This window comes from Symsagittifera roscoffensis, chromosome 1, assembly GCF_963678635.1.
Source record: "Symsagittifera roscoffensis chromosome 1, txSymRosc1.1, whole genome shotgun sequence".
NCBI lineage: Eukaryota > Metazoa > Xenacoelomorpha > Acoela > Convolutidae > Symsagittifera > Symsagittifera roscoffensis.
The window spans coordinates 2284844-2307747 of NC_087062.1; the positions used below are offsets into that span (position 1 = coordinate 2284844).

At 35.0% G+C, this 22904-nt stretch overlaps 3 protein-coding genes across 3 annotated transcripts in view; 1 reads left to right on the forward strand and 2 right to left on the reverse strand.

Moving 5' to 3' along the window:
- Positions 1–22904, forward strand: part of LOC134856977 (RNA polymerase-associated protein RTF1 homolog) — a 607680-nt gene that overhangs the window by 378923 nt on the left and 205853 nt on the right. The gene's annotated exons all lie outside the window — the stretch shown is intronic.
- On the reverse strand, positions 5317–8476 carry LOC134856985 (protein Rae1-like). The gene is made up of 4 exons (XM_063873303.1): positions 8187–8476; positions 7034–7379; positions 6323–6543; positions 5317–5686 (listed from the first exon to the last, which is right to left on the reverse strand). Exons 1-4 carry the CDS (start codon positions 8463–8465, stop codon positions 5402–5404), a joined length of 1131 nt encoding a protein of 376 aa, XP_063729373.1. The 5' UTR covers positions 8466–8476; the 3' UTR covers positions 5317–5401.
- Positions 12932–21511, reverse strand: LOC134856991 (sugar transporter SWEET1-like). The gene is made up of 6 exons (XM_063873311.1): positions 21447–21511; positions 17494–17577; positions 17052–17126; positions 14788–14911; positions 14113–14394; positions 12932–13399 (listed from the first exon to the last, which is right to left on the reverse strand). Exons 1-6 carry the CDS (start codon positions 21464–21466, stop codon positions 13295–13297), a joined length of 690 nt encoding a protein of 229 aa, XP_063729381.1. The 5' UTR covers positions 21467–21511; the 3' UTR covers positions 12932–13294.

Sequence of the window (22904 nt, forward strand, 5' to 3'; positions counted from 1 at the left end):
TATTCTTTGTTTCAAGAAATCAGCAAATACTTTCGAAGGCTTTCGACATTGTGTGACACCGCACACTCGTAACGACACAACACTACCAAGAGGCCTAGTCCTCTCGCCCCATAACTTTATTTATATGTGCGCAAAGCCACCGCATGTTTTCCTCAATAGTCATCCTCGCATAGAATAGTTCGCAGTGGGATTCCCAAAGCTCAGGTATTAAGAAAGCATCAGATATTTTTTAAACGAGGAGTCTCTCTCCGAGCACAAATCCAAAAAAGTTGAATATTACTTTTGACCGAGTCTTAGTTTTGCTGCTCACTGCAAACAGTCGACCGACAAGGACAGGCGAAGGATGTGAGTCCACAAAATTTGTCCTAGGCAGGTTCAACTTGGGTGCAGAACAAAGAACAATAACTGTTAATTTATTCAGGGCTTATCAGACCCATACTTGATCAACAAAAAAGCACCTGCTAAACGAAACAACCACAATAAAGCGCTCGCTCAACTTTACCACACTCAACCGCTGTCCCATCAGTAATTAACGTTCATTAAATTTGTAGCGCTTCAAATAAGAAACTAACAATTTTCCGGCCCCTTTTCCTCTTTTTCTAAACCATTATCTAGAAGTCTCTTCCCTTGAACTTTTTGAAAATACATAAGAAAATCATTACATAGAGCAGAAGAGCGTGGGAGCAAAGCAACTACCAGACATCAGAAGATTCAAAAAAACTAAGCTCCTCAAATTACTTCAGTACTTGATAACAAAAATCTTTGAATTTTTTGATCTTACATGTGAAAAACTATCTAAGAATTTTGTTATCAAGTACTGAAGTAATTTGAGGAGCTTAGTTTTTTTGAATCTTCTGATGTCTGGTAGTTGTTTTGCTCCCACGCTCTTCTGCTCTATGTAATGATTTTCTTATGTATTTTTCTTCTCTCCTCATGCCTTTTAAGCTAATCCGTAAATAGGATAGTCAGTTATATCTGGAGATGGAGCGTATATTCGTCACCCTGGAAAAATTCATTTTATAACAGTGGTGTATTGATTTTGCGGAAAATCGCAAACCTAAAATCAGGCAACTTCCGAGAAAAAAAATTGTGCTTGGACAGCCAGTATTTACTCAAACAAAAAACAATTTAAGTTTGTAAACAAGTTTCACGCAATTTGTACGCAAGTTATCGTCTAAATTCTGTTAATTTCTGATCGTCTAATTTGCTTGTCGTATTTATTAAACCTCAGTTTTTCACTATCTCCTCCTTCTATCAGTTGTCTCACACACAAACAACTTTCACACACTCTCTGTCTCTTTCTGCAATCAAGTTATTCTCCCTTTTTCTCTTTCATTCTAACACAGCTTAATCACAAACTACACAATTTAAGACTCTTTGGATTTCAAAAACATTTAACGAACTTTTTGAATAACATTTACCTGCACTGAGTATCAATTGGTTAATTTCTTCAGCTAAATCTAATTATCCTTCAGCTAAACCTGTTCTTAAAGCTCACTCAAGCGCCAGTTTTTGCAGGAGAAAAACTTTTGTTTCATCCGCTAAAGTGACTTGAAAGTGAGTTTAAGACAAAGATGAAGCTAAAATTAAGAACAATTTTGAATAAAACAGTATTTGTTCACCAAAGACCACGAACAAAGTTATTAAGTGCCGTAACCGCTGCTAAATCCAGTTTTACTGTACCACAAACATAAGCCGCAGTGATTTTGCCTTCCTTGAGCGAATATTATTGATGCCATTTATAATAGAATTTGCCTCGCCAAATAAAAACAAAACTAGCGCATGACTCCCACCTACGGTGCTTCAAATAGTACGTTGAACGTTAAAAGAGCTTCCAAAAATATGTACTAAACCGTGAACATGAACTGGGCTCATTTAACAGGCGCCACATCTCGGAAAAGGATTTGAGCAGTCACAATTGGAGGGAACTGCAACACATGAGTGTACCCTAACGTAGCTCTACAATTAGGTTGAGAATTTCAAGTTCCATTAATTGCTTTTATATCTAAGTTTTTGAAAAAAAAATAATGCAAAAATATTTAAAAACGCCATATCTCGAAAACCAAAAAATAATTGAGCACTCATATTTGGATGCTAGTATTGCAACCCCTGAGTCGACCCTGACAGCATTTCCACTATCAGGTCGATAATTTCAAGATTGGCTAGTTTTATATCCAAGTTTTTTGAAAAAAAAAGAAAAAATCATATAAAACTCCATATCTCGAAAAGCAAAAGGATTTGAGCAGTCATTATTTGACGCTAGATTTACAATCTCTTAGAGAACCCTGATAGCACCCCACTATAGGACTGAGAATTTCAAATTGAGTTAGTATTTTAAATCTAACTTTTTGAAAAAAAAATAGAAAAGTCATAAAAAACGCCATATCTCGGAAACCAAAAGGAAGTGAGCCGTCAAACTTGGACATTAGATTTGCAACCACTGAGCGTACCCTGATAGCACCCCACTACAGTGTTCAGTTTAATTCTCTAAGAATTTTGAGATCGTTTTGCTTCAATTTAAGTTATAATTAAAATATTAAGAAAAAATCCAACATAAAAACACTAGTATTGGTAGTTATATCTAATGCATTTGAGTTTTTATTTTTTGATGAATTAAATAAAATTACCCAAAAACTCAGATGCTATAAGGATAGTTTCTTTCGAAGTAAGCAACTTCGAGACACAAATGTTCGGTTAATTGATACATTTTTCTACAAATAATCTATATTTTTTGTTGCGATCCAGTAAAAAATAGTTCTTGTGGAAGATAATAGATGAAGTACAAATCAAAAATCAGACATACTGTGAAATTCGTATTTTTCTGTTATTAGCTTCAATTTTTTTTGCACAATTGGAGAGCTATGTGGAGCTTTAAATTTTTGCCCATTGAAATTTGCCCTAATTTTGATTAAATTTGTTCGATTGATACAGTTTACACCTAGAGCCAATTTTCTGAGTGTTATTTGGGAAGCTTTTTCATAACTAAGTATAGTTGCTTATTTCAACTTTTATTGCAATGAATAACAAAAAAAATTTTTCTGTAGAAAAAACATGAAGCTTTTCAGAAAAAACCAATAGATTTGTTCTTAGAACTTTTTGTAAAAGTACCCCTATATATTCTCAATTCTACCATGTGTTTATGTTTTTCATTTGAATACTTCAATTCGTTTCATACCTGGATTCTTTTTTCTGAGTCAATTTTCTGAGTGTTGTTTGGGAAGTTTTTTCATAACTAAGTTGATTTGCTCAATTCTACTTGCATTGCAGTGAATAACAAAATATTTTCTTCTGTAGAAAAAAACATCGAAGCTTTTCAAATAAAAACCAACAGATTTCTTCGTATAAATTTTCGTAAAAGTACACCTATATATTCTTATTTCTACGATATGCTTGTTTTTTTTTAATTTGAATGCTTCAATTGGTCCCAATTCTCTCTCACTATAACATTTTCGAGAAACTCCGATAAAAATCCAGAATAAAACAGAATAAACAAAATAAAACAGTAAATATAGTTAAAAACTGTTTTATTCTGGATTTTTATCGATATTTTGCGAGAACAATGATAGTGAGTGATACAAACATTGAGTGTTTGCTAAAAAAAATTACAGTAACAACTTAGGAAGAGAATAGGTCTCTGCTAAAGGTAAGCTTGGACAAAATGCAGGGTAATACTTAGACGATTGCCTTTCTAATTTGACCTCTGCCAGCAAATTGTTCGTTAAATTCACTAATTTCGACTAAATTTTCATGCAAAGTGAGTTCAATATTGAGATACTATATAAGGCAGAGAGCATAAATAACCTTAAAAAACCAAATCTTAACAGAATGTGCATGATAAGTTATGTTGTAGAAGCGACAAAGAGATAGTGATCAGTTTATATCTAATTGCATATAATTGCAAAAAGTGCATTTGTATCTAATTGCATTCATAATGCATCAATATGTATGAATGCACATCTGTATTTATTAAAGCATTAAGACTCTTTCCTGAGAAAAAAAAAACATTAAAAATCATCATGACCTATATAAGAGTCTTCATTACTCAAAGCCACTAAATCGAAAAATTTTGGAAAAAATATATTTTTTCTGGAATTTTGTTCACGTCTAGAAACACAATAACCGGCGTTAAATAAGTTTTAGATAACATTAATCGAACGACAACTAGCCGACAAAGGTTGATTATCCAAACGCTGAACCGAAAAAAAAAACTTTTGTCATGAAAAACTTGTTCGATCACCCTCTGGAAACCACAAAATTTGATAACAAGAGTATTTTTGCCTTCAAACTATGCAATTTCAGGTAAATAAACCAATGAAACACAATCCGGAACAATTGAGGCTAAGCAAAGCTTTACAGCATAAAATGGAAAGCTCGTATCCTGGTGCACCCTCATCGAGAACTCTCCGATGATCTATAATAATGACCCACTGTCATGCTCGATTCCCATTTAGCTCCATCTTCGCATCAACTTCTGAACAATTTTAGACTTTACCACCAAAGTAAAAAGCTATCTAAAACCCGAGAGAAAAGGGACTTCTAACAATGAAGTTGCCTCCAATCTTCACACAGAGGCAAAGATGAGCTTTACACTATTTGCGATACAAAAATGAATGACTATGATTGAATCAAATAAAAGAAAAACCACAAACTGAAAAAACTTCACGAAATCGTTTCTATTATAAAAATCGCAAAAAGCACAAAATATCGGGAACAAAATTGCCTGCACCATTATAAACTTAATAAGGAGCTTTCGAAATTCTAGAAAGAAGCCGAAATTTCGAAAATTTCTTTTTTGCGAGAACTAAACCGACAAAAATAAGCAGACACAAAAATCTAAAACAGCCGAACATTTTCTATTTGCATCCTGCTGGTCCAATGTCCCGACTGGAGTCAAACTTCCGAGCTTTGTCGACTCAAACATTGTTGTAACAGCAACTTGGAGGAAAGCTCAACCTTCAAAAAAATAGAGGATTAAGCCGACAAAAATAAACAGACGGACGACAGTCCGACAAAAAGCACAAAATCTCGACGAAAAAGCACAAAAATAAACAGACGGACGATAGTCCGACAAAAAAGCACAAATTTTGTAGAAAAAAAAACAGATCACAGCCGGATTCGAACGACAAGCCTAGACAGTCTCAAGCAGGCGTATTCCCTCTACGTCAGATGCGCCGAATGATTGATTGAATTTAAATTCATAATAAAGCAAGAATATTATTGAGTCCAGGATATAAATCCTGTTAACAAAGTTATTTACGGGGAAAAAGTCTAATACCCGATTGCAATACCCTTGCTTATCGCAAGTAAAAAAAACAATCTTCATCTTTAGGTCAAATTAAATAGAAAAACAAAAACAAATCACATATCAATTAATTTTAAGCAAGAGTTAAAGAGCGCTATCTCATTTAGTCTTCGCACGAGGTTTCATTTCCTCTTCGGCCGGACGCAAAAATATCTTTGATTTTTTGCTCACGTCATTTCCCTCGTGACCTTTTGACCAGTCGTACCCAATTGCATACGCTAGGATCTTCCCGTCGTGGCTGAACGCACAAGACGTCAAGGGAAGAGGAAACTGTTCCGAGGTTTTGATTTTGGTCCTGGCATCCTTGTCCCAGAAGGAGAATCGCCCGTCACTCCCAACTGTCACTAGTGTGTTGTGCGTTGGATGAAATGCAATGTCGTTCACCTGGCAAAAAAATTGCATCTACCAAAATAGCTATGATTAATATTTTTCACCAAGCAAACACCGCACTTAACGAAAACAATATGATTGAGTTTTTACTTAACATAAAAAACAGCTGAAGCATAAACTAGTGAAAAAATAGTTAAGCTATCAGAAGAGTCACCAACCACTATGTAACCACTCATAACTTTCGATGGTTTTAAAAACAAATCAATTTCATTAGAATAACGTTCAAATTAGGGATACTATTCTCAACTGATTTTTGTCAAATTACTCTTTAAACGCCTATTGATAAAACATGAAACTAGGATCTGAAACTATCTCTCTATCTCTAACTATTCCAAGCACCCCCCCCCCCCTCAATGGTACTTAGGAAGGAACTAATTCGAAGGTTGAGTAGATCTACTTAACAATCGCCACTCCTAAAGAATTTCAACCTTTATTATTATAAATAAAAGCAGTAAATTAGCACTAGTGCGATCTCTCGATAACTCGAATTTTGCTGATTTTTGATGGGTCAAAAATTCGAATAACTTCATCTACTTAACAATTACACCCCCTTTTCTTGAATTGTTAAGTAGCTCCGGTTGAGCATTAATCTTAACTGATCTTAATGTTCAGTTCCAAATATAAACTAACAGCATAGATATCCTGTACGTTGTTAACTGCATTGGAGCGATGACACTTAAAGGTGAAGTTGTCCTTCGGATCCTTGCCCTCTGCATACTGAATGGCCACCCTTCCTTCGATGCTGCCCAGAGCGAACCCAGTGGGGCCTCCGTTTGCATCTTTGAAAATAGAGACACACCTGTGCTGGTACTTCAGAGGCGAGTCGAACTTCTTATACTCTTTAGGCCCTCCTGCAATCAAAAAGGAGCAATATTACAACAGGTGGCAATTTTAGTAATAATGTATTTAACTTGGGAAGGACGTATCTCTTATCAGCGATAAGGAACTTGAGAAGGACGAGTGATATCAGCACGTATTGTAACATATCATCGAAAATAATAAATACGTGGACCAACTTATCCCGATATCCCATGAAGCGTTTCAGGGGACTGTAGGTTGCCTTCATTTTCAGTTGCCACTTTCGGCCACTCAGAATCGAGTATTTTACACGCAGCATTAACAATTTGAATCCAATTCAACAAGAGTGGAGTAGGATTTTAACTTGGTTTATTTTTAACTTTTGTTTATTTTTAAATTTAAAGCCAACATAAAACAAGATAAATAAAAAGAGAGTATAAAGACGATTAGGCCTGTCGAAATATGGCTCCTTTCCTTTCGCAAAAATCTGGTATAAAACTCAATAATTATAATAGTATAATAGTAAACAAGTAAACAAACAACCTTCTAACGAGTACACAACTATTCCTCTATCTGCAGTCGTAAAAACAGCCATTGGATACATTATATCTGCGCAGTAAAGTCGCTCAGTCAGTTGGATTGTGAATATCGGAGTGGGACTCTTGGTGTCCCAGAACTTCACTGTCTTATCCCATGAGCCGGTGACCAAACACGAGTATTGAGGCGATTGGATCCAGCGAACTGACTTAATGGGAGCTCCGTGTTCTGCCACCTGGACAATCTGATTCGAAGCCAGGTCCCACACTTTCGCCTGTTTCTCACAGTCTGCCGTGAATATTTTTGTCCCATCGGCGTGCCAGCAACAGTCTAGCAGCGGAGAATTCAAAACCTATAACATCGTCAACAGACAGTTGCTAGATCCAATGAAAGCAAGGAGACAAAAAAAATCAACTTTCGAGTTTCAAAGTAAAAAAACTGTTAACTTATTACTATTCGAATGTCAAAGCACATGCTATCAAAAGCTGTAAAGGTGCCCCCAACATGGCATCAACATTTGCGACTTAGGTTAGAAAAAAAAGAAGGTTCTTAATAATGCACTAAGCTGATGCTAGTGTAAAAAACGAACTCAATCTGAGAAAACTGAATCCGCTGGGAAATCCATTTTCGAGATTAGAATTCGATTAAGTTTTTCGTGAACTTTACAGTTTTTCTGTTCGATAGTGGAGTGTGCCATTCTTCTAAAAAATGAACTGAACTTAAAAAGGAATCAAAAATCAAAACGCGAAAAATCAAATTTGAGCGTGAACAAATTTTTAAACTTTTCCTTAAAAAACAAAAAAATCCTCAGGATCTATATAGGAAACTTCGTTGGGTTCATCGAATCTTAAAAAACAGAATGCACAAATCCAGCTCTCATTGTATAATTATAAAAAGGTTAAATTTCAAGTTAACTTTATTAGGAAAGCTCAGGCGACAAAAAAATGAAAAGCATCATTTCTCCCCGAAAACTACAAGTGCTGCTTTCGAACAATTACCTGTAATCTGCAAACAATTTCCACACAAACTAAATGATTATAGACCTATCTGGTTCTTGGACAAAATAATTATTTTGATTCATATGTTTGTAAGATGATAAAAAAGTTTGGACTCAATATTAAACACAGAAAGTAGTAAAATGACGCAGTGTAAAAATAACCTGTTCTGCTTTTGGATTTGCAGTGCCTGCTATCTGGTTAATCTCCCAACACCTCACTCTATTATCCCATGAAGTGGAGGTCAGAAAAGTAGAAGACACAGACGCCGGGGAAAAGCGAAGAGCAGTTAAGGTATCATCGGGCGGCTGATTCACAAGGAAGTCTTTCATCGGGTTCTCATTATTTCCTCCCACAGCGTTCAATCCAGATTGGGCTACTTGAGTGTTAGTATTTGTGTTTCCGAACAGTCCCGTCCCCGTTGATCCAAAAAGAGTCGACATTAAATAACTGAAACTACACATTAAAATTGTAGCATTTTGAAAAACCTTTATGATTAGTGTAAAACCAAGATAATTAATGCACAAAATACTAAATCGGGAAACGCCAGGCTAAATAAGTTTGAGAGAAACTCACCAACTTGGATTTACATACCACTTCAAAATTTAAACCGATAATTAAAACTTCTGCAAGACTCGCAATTTTTGTAGTTCATCTGATTTGTACAAAACAACCAATTGACGTGCAAACAAAAACTCAATTTGAAGAAAAAACGCGTGTTGTTATCCTGCTACCGCCAGATTTTTCTCAAAAGGAAATAAGAAATATTGACAATGAAACAACAGCAAAAAAAAAGATTTCACTTGAAAATTCGCTCAGACTAAATAACAATTTCAAGACTTCTAAAACAAGGCCAATAGAAATTCGCCGAAACACAGAGCCAAAAATCACATTGCCAAACAGGTTATTTTTTGTGCTTTCGGAGAGCTCAGAAATTCACTTTGCTCGACCTAAAAAAAGGTCGACAAAATTTTTTGAAAATCCGCACCCCCCCCCCCCCCCCCCCCCCCTCAAAAAAATCCTAGATCCGCCCCTGGCCAAACATACCCAAACTTGTTTGCTTCAAGTAATTTATCAATCAATATACTGTCATATGACTCGATAGAACAAAGCCTTTTTTATTAGTGTAAGAAATAACCAAATTATGGCGGTAAGCAGAATGGTGGACAAATCGCGTAGAAAACAATTGGGCTAAGAAAAAAAATTGGAAAAAAGACTGCATTGGCCCCACCTCACTTCACTAGCTTCAACTAACTTAAAACAGTTTTTTTATTCCACTTAACTTACAACTACTTAAAAAACATAGCCGCAAACAAATGATGGCATTATTTTTCAACTTTTTAAAGCCGCTTTACTGCAGAGAAACAAATATATCAGCTCTTAAAAACTCTAGAGAATTTTATGATTTGCACAATTTTAACCAAATCTGTTGGGAAAATTATAATCCACGTTCGACCATAAAATCATTCAAGTTTCTTCGCGCTTTCGTAACTGGAGGGCAAAATTGGCGATATGGACCAATAAAGGATGGCAAACAAAAAGACAGAAAATAAGACAAGAGTCGCTATGTCAAAAACAAAGCCAACAGACTGTTGAAAAGAATCGATGAACGCAAGTAAACGAAAAAAAAAATTAACTTATTTTTTTTTAATTACAATTTTCGATTTTTTAAAGGAAAAAGGTACAGTCTTAAGCCTCTTTGAATTTTAAGAACAATTTATGATTGAAATTATTGGTAAAAAAGATATCAATTTGAGAAAGCTGGATCGAAAGTTTTTTGAAAATTTACGCTGGGAAATTTCAAAATGAAATCCAGAATTTTCGAAATTAGAATTCGGTCACGTTTTTGATGAAATTTATATTTTTGCTGTTCGATAGGAGAGGTTGCTTTCTTTTTAACAGAGGAAATGAATTGAACTTTGGAACACAGAGGCAAAATTGCGCTTCTCAACATTTATGATAAAAAACTAGAAAGCAGCTAGGTCGGCAAAAAATCGGAAATGTCAAAAAAAACTGAATCTCTCAAAATGAATCAGGCTAGTTTTGAAAGAGAAACATTCCAAGACAATAGAATATGAAATTCGCGCCGGAAGAAAACTTACCAAGCTGTGACAAAGTATTTTGAGGCGACTAAGCCGATATAATATAGGCCGAAACCTATTAAGCCGGAAAAAAGGAAAATATACAAAGAGCCAAAAAATTCAAAAAAAATTACGACTCAAAAATTATTAAGTCCCCCACGCCAAATTTTTCTTGCTTTTTCGAAACCCGCAAAATGAAGATATCAAGCCCTATAAAACAAGTAGAAACCTATCAATCAGAAAAAAAAGTATAAAAAGCAGAAAAAATGTAGTCATAAAAAATTTGAACTGAATAGTTGCAATTCAGAACTTTTTAAAATATTTAAAAAATTCATTAAGCATCCAGCGAGCATACGAATTACATTTCTCTTGAAACCAATCAAAATTAGAACACTGAGCCGAAAAAAATTTAAGCTGAAATCATTTTGGCAGAATGGTTTTTAAGCGAAAAAAAAATATATACTAAGTCAAGAAATTACAAACAGCAACATTCCAAGACAATAGAATGTGAAATTCGCACCAAAAGAAAACTGACCAAGCTGTGACAAAGTAATTTGAGTCCACTAAGCCGATATAATATAGGCCGAAACCTATTAAGCCGAAAAAAAAAGAAAATATACAAAATGCCAAAAAATCTAAAAAATTTACGACTCTTAAATTATTAAGTCCCCCTCGCCATTAAAATACACAAACGCAAAAACAAACATTTTCTTGCTTTTTCGAAACCCGCAAAATGAAGATATCAAGCCGATATAAAACAGGCAGAAACCAATCAATCAGAAAAAAGTTTAAGAAGCAGAAAAAAATGTTGTCATGAAAAATTTGAACTGAATACTTCCAACTCATTAAGCATACGAATTATATTTCCCTTGAAACCATCAAAATCAGAACACTGAGCCAATAAAATATAAGCTGAAATCATTTTGGCAGAATGGTTTTTAAGCGAAAAAAAAATATATACAAAGTCAAGAAATTACAAACAGCAGAAATAAACAAAACACTAAAAGCATCAACAATGTAAATTGCTTACAGCAAAAATCAATTATACGATGCGTCAACTAAGTCGACAAAACAAGCAGGCGAATAATAAGCCGAAAACTTTTTTGAAACGGTATATTTCCCGCTTGAAAAAAAAACAGGTCCTGACAGATTCGAACCCAAGACCTTTTCCGTCCCAGGCGTATTGGTTACCTCTAGGACAAGGTTACCAGAAACGAAAAGAAATTTGAGTTCCTCATGAACTGAGCCAAAAGTTACCAGTTCTAAATTTTACAGTCCGTTTTTCAGTGACGCTTTTTTTAATTGAACTTTCAGAAATTGAACTTTCGAGTTGCAACAAAAAATGGCCTTAAGCCTCTCTTAGTTTCAAAAACAAATTGATATTGTCACTTTTTCGATAAACTAAATCAATTCGAGAAAAATGGATCGATGAGTAAATGTTTTTATTCCGCTGGGAAATCTGCAAATTAAAATCCACTTTCAAAACTGAAATCCGATCTTCTTTTTCGTGACCTCTACACTTTTTCTGTTCAATAGAGAAAATTGCATTTTTTTTACAAAAAAATTGAACTGAAATTAAAAGTAAGTCAGAAATCAAACCGCGAAAAACCACATTTGAGCGTCATTCTATTTTCATGTCAATTTATTTTTGTTTTTATGCGTTCAATGACTCTTTTCCAACTGTCTGTTGGCTATGCTCTCAAATTGAGAAAATGTTATGAAAAAATTCGATCGTAAATTTTTCTTGAAAATCAAAAAGCTGTGATTAAATTTTATACTTAAAAATTGTAAAGCTGCTTTTTTTTTCAAAAAACAGTCCGTTTTTCAGTGACGCTTTTTCAACTGTATGTTGCTTATGATCATCGATTAAAAAAATGGAATGCTGAGTGCGTACAGGCATCTCACAAACCTTGCCGGTAATATAAAAGTATTAGTGACAGGTCTGCATTCACGTGGATGTTTTTAATTTGAATGCTTTTTGCCGATGTAAATGCAGATCTGTCACTAATACTTTTATATTAATACTTTTAATTAGGTTTGTGAGTCGCATATGCGCACTCGCCATTCCATTTCGAATTTTAAACAAAAAGATATATGGCCTTAACGCTCTCCGCGTTTCAAAAGCAATTAAAAGTTGGCGCTATTTTGATAAAAATTAAGAAAACTGGATTATTAGGAAAAATTTTTGTTCCGCTGGGAAATCTGAAAACTAAATAACATTTCCGAAACTAGAAGTCGATCACGTTTTTCGTGACCTTTACAGTTTCGTAATTGGAGAGCGCAACGTAATTAACTTCAAGCAGATGAAATTGATTTGATTTCAAATAGTGCATATATACCTAGAAGCATTCATGAAAGCAATAATGTGTGAATGCACTTAGTAAAATATTAGAGCATTCAAGGACTTTTCCTGAAAACAATTTTTAAAAACAATCACAACCTATATAAGAGTCTAAACTAAATTCAGTTGTAAAAAGTGACATCGCAGTATAACACGAAGTTGATATCACGCTCCGCTTTCGTAAACAATGATTTTGGGGGCTAACATCATGACAGAAGGACCGAATGCGAATAAATGACCAAACCAATGAATTTCCAGCTTAGTTCTTTCAAATTTTCGAATAAACTCTGGTTGAGTAGCATATTTTCGGACGTTAGGTCCTTCTGGCATTTGGGATTCCCCAGTGATTTCTATCTAGTGAAAATTAAGCAGCAAGACCTCTGGGCATCCAGCGAACTTCATCTAATCTTCTGGACGAGAATTGAAAGACCTTTACTAAGACTAAGTGAGAAAAACTGGAATTTTTTTTGAAGATTACAAATTGAGAACAATAAAACGGGAAATAATAATACTTAAATTTTTAATATCAAAAGAGTCGAGGAAAACTGAGAAGGAAGATAACAAAGATTTCATTTCCATAGACAGAACTAATGATTAGTTAGCAGGGGACCAATGAAAATCTACTATTTGGGGATGCTAGCCATCACCGTGATATAGAGTCATCATTACTCATTATTGCAACTTAAAGTTTAGGATTAATATGTTTTTAAGCCATCGACCTTAGATTTGATTAGTTTGTTGGTATATCTTGCAAACTGTAACCATGAAGATGTGAATGTATTCAAAGACTATGAGTAGCGTGAGATACAGACGACCCATCAAATGAAGTGGCTAGTTTGCTTCTTTCCCTTCAAAAAGTGATGTCGGATATCTTGCTCGTGAGTAACTTCGGCTTGTACTTGTAGATCAAGCTCAGTTGGATAGCACCCAGACCAACTCCAATTGCATTGGGTATCTAAACATATATTCCTTTTTATGTTTTATAAGTCACGTGCACACAGGTATACGAGGGGCGAATATGGGAGAGGAGGCCGTACCTCTCCCTCAATCCCTCAGGGATTCGACCCCATCAGCACCCAACGGTTCCCTCCTTTGGTACCAATTTCGGCTGACCAACCCTAAAATTTTTCAGAAGGCGCCAGTTTATACTAACTCTGAGCTGAGGGGAAGCGCGAGCCAACAAAACGCAAAAACATCCAAAAAAATGCCCGAATGCCAAAACGTTTTTTGCCCGAGCGTTTTTTTTAAATATCCTCCGGTGCAGAATTATTTTTGTCAATTAAGCTCGGAAACTCAATTGTATGAAGTGAAAAAAGGTCAACACTTAAAAATGCGCCCCCTCCCTCGAGAAAATCCTATATCCGCCCCTAGTTTATCGACTAAGGAAAAGACAAACTTTTAACTCTCTGGTTCAAAACTTCGAGCATTTTTTTGTTTTTTTTTTTACTGCGATATACAAACAATCTGCATGAATTCTTAACTTAGTGAAAAAATAGCTTCAAGTTCAAGCTGACGTATTTGATCTCTTCAAAATATTTTTCTAAGTAAAACGCTCAACTGTCAAAGCAAGCGGTTCACACGAAGACATTGTCAAAAAATAGTTAACTATTTTCTAGTCATTTGGAGCACAAATTAAAAAATTGGGAAGTACTCGAGTACAAAACTAACAATGAGGTTGATGTCATCTTTCAGATAGCCATACATGGTCCACTGAAAAGCAGTTATGGCCGCAATGAGACACCACAGTAGAGACATGGACTCGGAACTCTTGGTTTGCAGCACCCGTTTGATGTCTGCCAGAGGCGATCCGAAGTTGACCACACTTGCGATGACACAGATGGCTCCGAGCACAGACAGTGCGCTGCGTAGACTGGCGGCAACAAACTTGGCGTAGACAAGGGAGGGGAAAATGACACAGAATGATCCGAACAACTGCTGCAGCACCATCGCCTATAGCGCCAACAGAACTATTACATACAAAGGATTCAAACTTGATACTAATGTTACTCGTTTTTTACACCGTAATTCTCCGTATTGCTACAACTCGCAACGGAGAAATTAAAATTCAACCTATGCTATACAGTCATAATGAAGTTGCCAAATGAACATTTCGTTGTGCGTGTGGACCCAGTATAAAAGGGGTTCTTCACAAAAAGTCTAATTCAACAACGACTGTTTAAAACGATTTAATCCTCGAGAATCTGTTTTGTTCACACTTTCTTTCTTCTGGTGATCTGCATGTATTTCGCCCCTCATCACGGGACTTTGTGTGTGAGATGTCAGGATCAAAATATGTGAGCGGCGAAACAGTCCACTAAAATTAGTTGGGTTGAGTGAGCTGACCTGGTTTTTGGTGCATCTGAAGTAGATGAGGATGTAGAGACCCTCCAGCACACAGCCAGTCATGTTCACAATGATGACTGCCTTGTCCAGCTTCAGCAGACCATACTCGCTCCACAGCATACAACTGGAACACAATTGCACTCATTCAATGTGAATAATTAATCTTCTTTGGAGGTTGCGTTAAGCCCTAAAATCATGAACACATTTGTGTAGCAGATCCGTAGCATACATTTTTCTTTTAAACTTTCAACTCCTTTCGACAGCAGGGAATAGAAAATTGATAATGCAGTCCAGGATGCAAAAAAAGGCTGAATGTTTCAGCTATCAACTACCAAGAAACACTATCAGATTCAAATCTGTTTGAATTTCAAAAAAACTTTTGTGATTGACATATTTTTGATAAAACAAATCAATAACATTTCCTTCAAATTTGTGTCGTTTTTTCTGCGTGGTATGAAAAAGGAATGAACGAAAAAAACTACAACTTAAGCATATTCGACAGTCGTAGTAAAACAGGCAAACTGGACTGTTTTTTTAAATGACTGGAAACAAACAAAATCATAACATCAAAAAAAATAAAAAAATTTTTTCCAAAAACTAAACATACTCGAGTAAAAAAAATTAAGCATAAATAAGCATGCTAGCTCGCTTCACTTGCTCGAAATTAGGCGAAACACCAAAAATTTCAAACCGGTTTTTCTTGACACTGGAAAATATTTTGGATTTTTTTATGTTGTTCGAATCACGACTGAAAAAACAAAGAAAAGAACAAACCAATTCGAAACACAAGAGGCGAAGCTCGTTTTCGGAAACACAAGCGAAAAAATGGCCTAAAAATGAGACAAAAAAAACAACAAATAAAAACTTTTTTTATGTGCCGGAAACGAACCACTGGCCTCGAGTCTAAGCATCTTCGGCATGTGAGCCTGAATATCGCCAAACTATGGCCACTAAAAAAAAACAGATACATATATTTAATGCTAATGCAAAAAAAAATTAATTCCATTGCAACAAAACTAAACCAGATATAAAGCTATTGCTCCAAAAATGACATCAAATAGAGGAACACTCTTTTTTGCTACTTGGGTTTTTCGGCCTGGTGTCATAAAAGGATCTAACGTTAAGCTATAATTAAGGCCTATTAATCAAAAAAAAATTAAGATCTATTTTTTTTTAACTTTTTATGTTAAAAAAAGAATCTCATTTAAAAAAAAAATTCAAATTTTGTGCGAGCAGACTTACAACAGCTTATTTATGCTTATTTTAAGCCCTAAAATCATAGTTTTCAGAAAGTAACAATTTTTTTGAAGTTTTTGTTTCCCAAAATGGCGCTAAAAACTCCAAAAAAATTAAGTTACTTGCTGAAAACTAAGATTTCAGGGTTTAAATTAAGCATAAATAAGCTTTTGTAAGTCTGCTCGCACGCTTTATTCGCTCGAAATTGAAATAAAAATTTTAAACCCGTTTTTCTCAATACTGAGAAAACGTTTTGAAGACTTTTTAATGTCGTTCGAATCACGACTAAAAGGGCTTCAATTTGGTATGTCTATCGACCATTCCGATGATTTTTTGTGGTACCTGCGTGTACGTGGAAAACAAAAAAAGAAAAAACTATAACACACCCGACTATAAAGTTTCTCCCCATTTTTCAATGAACTCGAAAAAAAAACAATACAAATGAAAAAAGTCAAAGACAATTTACCAGGCAAAACACCAAAAATATTATTTTATATTGTACCGAGGTATCTAAATGATGCACAAAAAGAGGAAGAAAAAAATCAGGAAAAATAAAGGAACTCAACTAAAAATGACATTTCAAACAAAAACAAATTCTTCTCGAATTTTGCTCTAGAGTACCAAAAACTTTACAACTGAAACTATATTTTTATATTGTCTAAAACTACCTAGGGCCCCGTCTGTTAATTAAAATAGTTATCATCCAGCATTCAAACCAATATCAAACCAATTCAGTAGTTAATAAAAAATTAACCAAATGATCAAACGAAGAAAAACTTGGGCCAATAGCGCTTAATCATACTCATCAAAATAACACACCTGTACCATTTATAAATTTCGCCAGTCTATACACAAATTTTTGAAAAGTAAAAAAGTCTAGTACTTGGTGCGGAAAGAAATCAAGTCGAACCACCAGAATAAAAAAGAACAAAACAAAAACGACACCTAATTAAGTGACGCTTCGATTCTTTCACTGCAGCTTAAAAGGAAGATGCTTCATCGCCTTGACTTTGTTAGATTGCACTTACTTTGTGAAGAAAGCGACAAATGGGAACAATTGCACGTTTTGGGTTCCTTCTCTCATCATTTGGGTGCAGAGAGGTCTAGAAATACAAAGATGATGAAAATCTAAAATCTATCGAGAAACTCAACGAGCAAGCTATTATCACTTTTGTAGTTCAAATAATACAATAATAGGACTGGAAAAAGATCGAAACAACATATTGATCTTAATAGATCTACCAATAACTCCTACTTGAATCGAAATACTTGACATTTTCGGGTGAAGGTACTCATCCAAGACGGAAAGGAAAAACATTTCGCTGTCGTGACCCTGATTAAAAGCTGTATGTTAAATGTTTGTTCATTTCGCTAGGATGGCCCCCATTCGCTCGATAGGAAGATTTAAGTTTTGTCACCTGTGAGGGAGGGGGGGGGGGTTAAAGTGCAGACCAGACTCAGCTTACTTACAGGCCGGCGAGCATCATTGCTATGGTGCATATGGTGGACAACAGTCCAAACACGCTGATGAGGTCCATGTTCTGATCAAATATCCTACAACACAAACAAAACCATTCAAAATATATGCCACAAATTCAAACACAACCGAAGCATTCAACACCCCTTGCGATAAAAACATAAACTTATCATGGTACGGTAGCCGAAAAAAAATAAGCTACTGAAGCTACTAAATAGGAAAGTGTGATGCGTTTTTCTAGAGTGTTTTTCTAGGAAGTTCAGATTGAAGAAAACATGTAAAGACTCAGAGTTGCCCAAATAAATCAACATTAGGAACAAAATGTAACAAGTTGCAACTCAACAGAATACTTAGGTAGATGCCAACTGAAGAAAAATTTTCATGCACCCTCCCTTCGAAAAATAATTTTGCCCGTCATTAGATGAAGCATGAATCGAGTCGTTGACTATGTACAAAATAAGACTATGTACAAAAACTTGTAATTATACGAAACCTTGCAATTCAATTACTTGCACCAAAATGAATATAAAAAGCGCATTTCAAAACGATAAAAATGGCAGAATCATCAAAGAAAGTGCCTGCTACAGAGTTGAGCCGACACAAGATAGTCCAAAAATTGGAATTTTATACAGCTGAAATTTTTCAGTTCGCAAAATCTAAGTCCCGACCCGACTTGAAACACCGGGCCTTTGTCGTCTCAAGCATAAGTGTCACATCACATTGGAATTGCATTGACTACACAAAAGCCAAGGGTTCGCAACATTTGTATAAACTCGACATATTGCTGGTTCAAATAAAAGAGCCGAAAAACGAGATTAGACTCTTTAAGAGGTAATTCATAAAACTGATTTCAAAAAACAAACCAGCAGAATGACCGATAAAATTTGAAACGCATGCAGAATACTACGCGGCGTTTTTCGTGAATATTTGATAACTGACAATGGGCTGATCGGGCGAAAACCGTATTAGTTTTTTTTTAAATAATAACCCAGAAAAACATCAGATTTATTTTGGTCATTTTCTGTCTATTAGTTTTATACCATTAAGAAAATTCAAATGTTAAACATCGAATTTAATGAGGTTTGAAAATGAGACAGTAAATATATAAGCCAACATAACAATCAGTACCATTATTTCAATTTTTTTGAAAATAATAAAGCGGCAAAACTTAGTGCCCAAAAACTTCCTTAATCATTACTGCAATAATCTTTTAGATATAGTGATCAAATTAACAGTGATAATTGTAATTAAGCTCCTTAAACACTTTACCAAGCTGCTGAAACTCTACGCCAGAATATCGTAGCCGAAATCTAATTTGGCAGAACAAATCAGCCGAAAAATTGTTTAAAAACTGATTAGTGTTTAAACTACTTCCACATCATCCATCGGAGTCGCCATGTAGCAAGTAGAAATCCAATTGCGGCAGCTGCATTTGTAGCGTAAACCAAAAAAAAAACAATCGACAAATTGTCGTAATAAGAATATTTAAATGAATATGTGTCCATACACAAAGAAAGGCAAAAGAGAGCTTCGCAACACTTGCTTCACATCACCATTACAACATTGCTAGCTTGCGGATAGATATTTAGCGGGAAGCCACTAAGTTCAAAAAACTAAAACAATAAAAAATAAAACAAAAACAAACAACGAAAATAATAACTACCAAGTGCAGCTTAGCCAACAGTACCAAAAACAACCTTTTAAATTGAACTTGATAGCATTTTCGAGCCAATTGCTCTTTCGATAATAATTTTATTATTGCAGGGGTAAAAAACAGAAAAACCAAACAAAATTTGAAGTGTACTGCCAATTCTTTAGTTGAAATCAGCAAAACAAACCATTTAAAGCAAACAACATAATCAAAAACTTTAATCTTAAACCAACTTGTCTGAAAAGCATCAGCAAGATTGTTCTTGTCAAGGCGATGCCCTGAATGTTCCGACTGCCTTTTAAGTTTTATAGAGCAGTAATAACATAAATATCATTAACAGATTAAATGTAATATAAAATGAAAAAAAAATTTTTCTAAAATTTGAAATTTTTTCTATGAAACTCACTCCCCCACACACCATATAAAGTACAAAAAGAATAGATTTCGCACCTTGTAACAAATCAATTTTGGCAAAAAAGCTTCTTTCAGCCAATTTGGAACAATTTTAAGACGGATTAACTCTCCGCTTACGCGTTAATAGCGCGAAATAAATCGAGCGTGAATTGTCCCAAACTGGCCAAAGAGGAAATCTTTAAACCCCCATAACTTTACGAAAAATGATCACAGGTGAAATATCTTTTCAAATTTAGGCTCAGGACAACAATAACTTTTGAATGATATGAAAACAATTCCACCAAAAATGGCTAGTTAAAAAGTCGAAACTTGTCTGAAGAAAAAAAAAACCACCCGAGCACAAATATTCCGTTACTTTGGTTACGAAATTCGGAACAAAAAGCTCAAAGCGATTAATCAAAAGCTGGAATAAGACGCCAACTTTTTCTGATGTTCTAAAATAAAGCCGAAACTAATAGCCGAATTTCACTGCCAAATATGAAATCTTCGATGAACAAAAAAAAAGATTGCTTATAAAAATGACAAATTCACAAAACCAATGAAATATACAGACTGAACAGCAATGGAAAAAGACAAACGAAACATAGAAGATAATTTAAAATTTTGCATTTGAATTGCATTTAATTGCTCCAGAACTAGAGCAAAAAACGACAAATAGTAACCTTATCAGCAGAAACACTGCGGTTTACACGAAATCTTCCGCCCGATTTTACAACACTTGCTGCACGCAAAATTGAACAATTGCTAGTCTTCAACTGTATCTATACCGTATGTGTTCCAAAGGACAGTGTAAGGGTCCTCTTTTTTATCGATGACTTCAATTATAAATGTTAATTACAGCTTAAATTACAAATTGTTACGTCTTCCGTTTCACGAAATCGAACTCTTGGGCTTGGTCGTCTCAAGCATGGGGGTTAGAAACTTAAAATAAAGATGAAGCATCGAGCTACGGGAACTACGCCGACAAAAATAAACGGACAGACGATAGTCCAAAAAGCACAAAAAATTCCGTTTGCAAAAACTTCCGTTCCCGGCCGGATTCGAACCGCAAATCTTCGCCGTCTCAAGCAATTGTCTTACCTCTACGCGACATGTTTGATTGGATTTGAATTAATAGTTACCAAGCTGTACCAAACCCGAAAAAACGTGTGCAGAAATCCTTCATGCCGAAAAGAAATTCAAAAAATTAACTTTTAGAAACTGTTAAGTCCTTTTCGCACTCAGAGCACACACACAAGGGCACAAAAACTTTTCGGATGTAATGACGCAATAAGAGACATTAAGTCGATATTAATTAAGCCGAAATTTATTAAGCCAATAAAAACGACAAAACAATAAAAAAAAAGAAAGTGAAATTTTAACACATGGAGCTGGTAAAATTACAAATTGAAAAAATTCGATTCGGCAGGACTTTTAAAAATCTTAAAATAATTGCAGTAAAAACTGTTTACAGCAAAAATAAACGATTCTTAGATGTGGCAGCTAAGCCGATAAAACATAAGCAGACAAATAATAGGCCGACATTTTTTGAACCGGATCATTAACCGTTTAAAAAACAACTGCTCTTGGTCAGATTCGAACCCAGGACCTTTGCCGTCCCAGGCGTATTCATTACACCAGGCTAAGTGTGCAATATGCACTACAAAATTTGAATTCATTATGAACCAAAGTTGTTAACGGGAAAAAAGTCTAGTACCAGATTGCAATACCCATGCTATCGCAAGGGCAATTAAATCGAAAACCCGAGCAGTTATGGTAAATAAATACTTCACAACATAATTAACTAGATACACTATTCGATTAAGATATCGTAAACAGATTCACTGTCGTGAATTCAAATCAGGCACGACAAAAAATTTCCATCTGAGCATATATTTTTACCTTATTTTGTCGACGTCCATTACATGTTGTGAATCACTCAAATAAGCAGATGTTCATGAATACCTGAAACGAGACGTAACAGTATTAAGAAATTCAGAAGATTTGTGCATCTAAACAAAATCAGATGATTTACTAAATCTTTGTTCTCTAATCTACAGCCACACTAAAATCGCGAATTTTAAAAAAACGTTCGCATCTTTATATATCCAAAATTTATCTAATTACCCTCTCGTTTTCCAATCTTTAAATAATCAAAATCAATAATCAAAATCAAATCGAAATTTGTATATAAGAAATCATTCGTAAGCTGTGTGATCACTGGGAAGCGAACCAAGATTTTCTTTGATTGCAATCCACAGTACCATTTCTAGAATCAGGACTGTATAGTAACTTTAAAAAATGACCGAATAAAACTACTAGCGTTTACCGCACCTCCGGTACTTTCAACAGATTGAGGGAGGTGAAAGTTGCTTATATATAAAATATATTGAAAAGCAACGAAATGAACGCAATCGTAACAATGACCCGGGAATCCAATAACTCGAATTTCAAAAATTTGAACAATAACAATATTTAACCTTTTAAAACTAAAATGGTCAAGTCTCGAGAACTACTGGCTTTCAGATCTTCGTAATTTAACTCGTTGACGATACCCTATAATGGCCGATAGCATACAACAGCTCTTTCCGATTTAACAAAGAGGCGAAGCTTCGCAAACACTAGGGAGAACACCACAAAAAAAACAGCTCAATATGGTGCAATAAGAAATTAAAAATAAGCCTCGAATAAGCAAAACATTCGACTACGTCTGAGATTCGAACCTGCGACCTAGAGATTAAGAGTCTCTCACCCTAAACACTCAGCTTAATTTTTCTCTTTGCCTCTCGCGGAAAGAGCCCTTCCGTCATGCGACGGTCAGTGCACAGGTTGGATAGGGCCATACCAACGCTGTAAAAATACATCAGCAAAATTTTATGAATCAATCAAGTCGATTTCAAAGCATCCAGAGAATTATCAATGTGCCAGTCGGTCATATTTGGAAGTTTGACCTTGAGAAGAGCAGAAAATACTTGATTTTGGAGAGAAATTTTATTTTTCAAAAATTCGAATGGAACATGTCATGCACGATTTTCTCGCGACAACTGAAAATCAGAAAAAGAAATCAGAACAATTTTAGAGCAATTGCGGGAAAGTTAGAAAGTAAAAACGAGTGGGAAATTGCTATTCGCAATTTCCGTCTATATACAATCGAGAGTAGAGCTGTCCTACTTGAAATAGAAGACAGAGTATCCCCGAGAGAGCGATTACTAAAGTTGGACCAGAGTGAACCTTCAGCGGAAAGGCGGACAACTAGAGTGTCCCAACGGTCCAAGAGAACTCAAATTCTAGAGCATGAACTTATCCTTGCTGCCCAAACTATAAAACATTAAACTTCTCTTAGTTATTTATTTCTTGAGT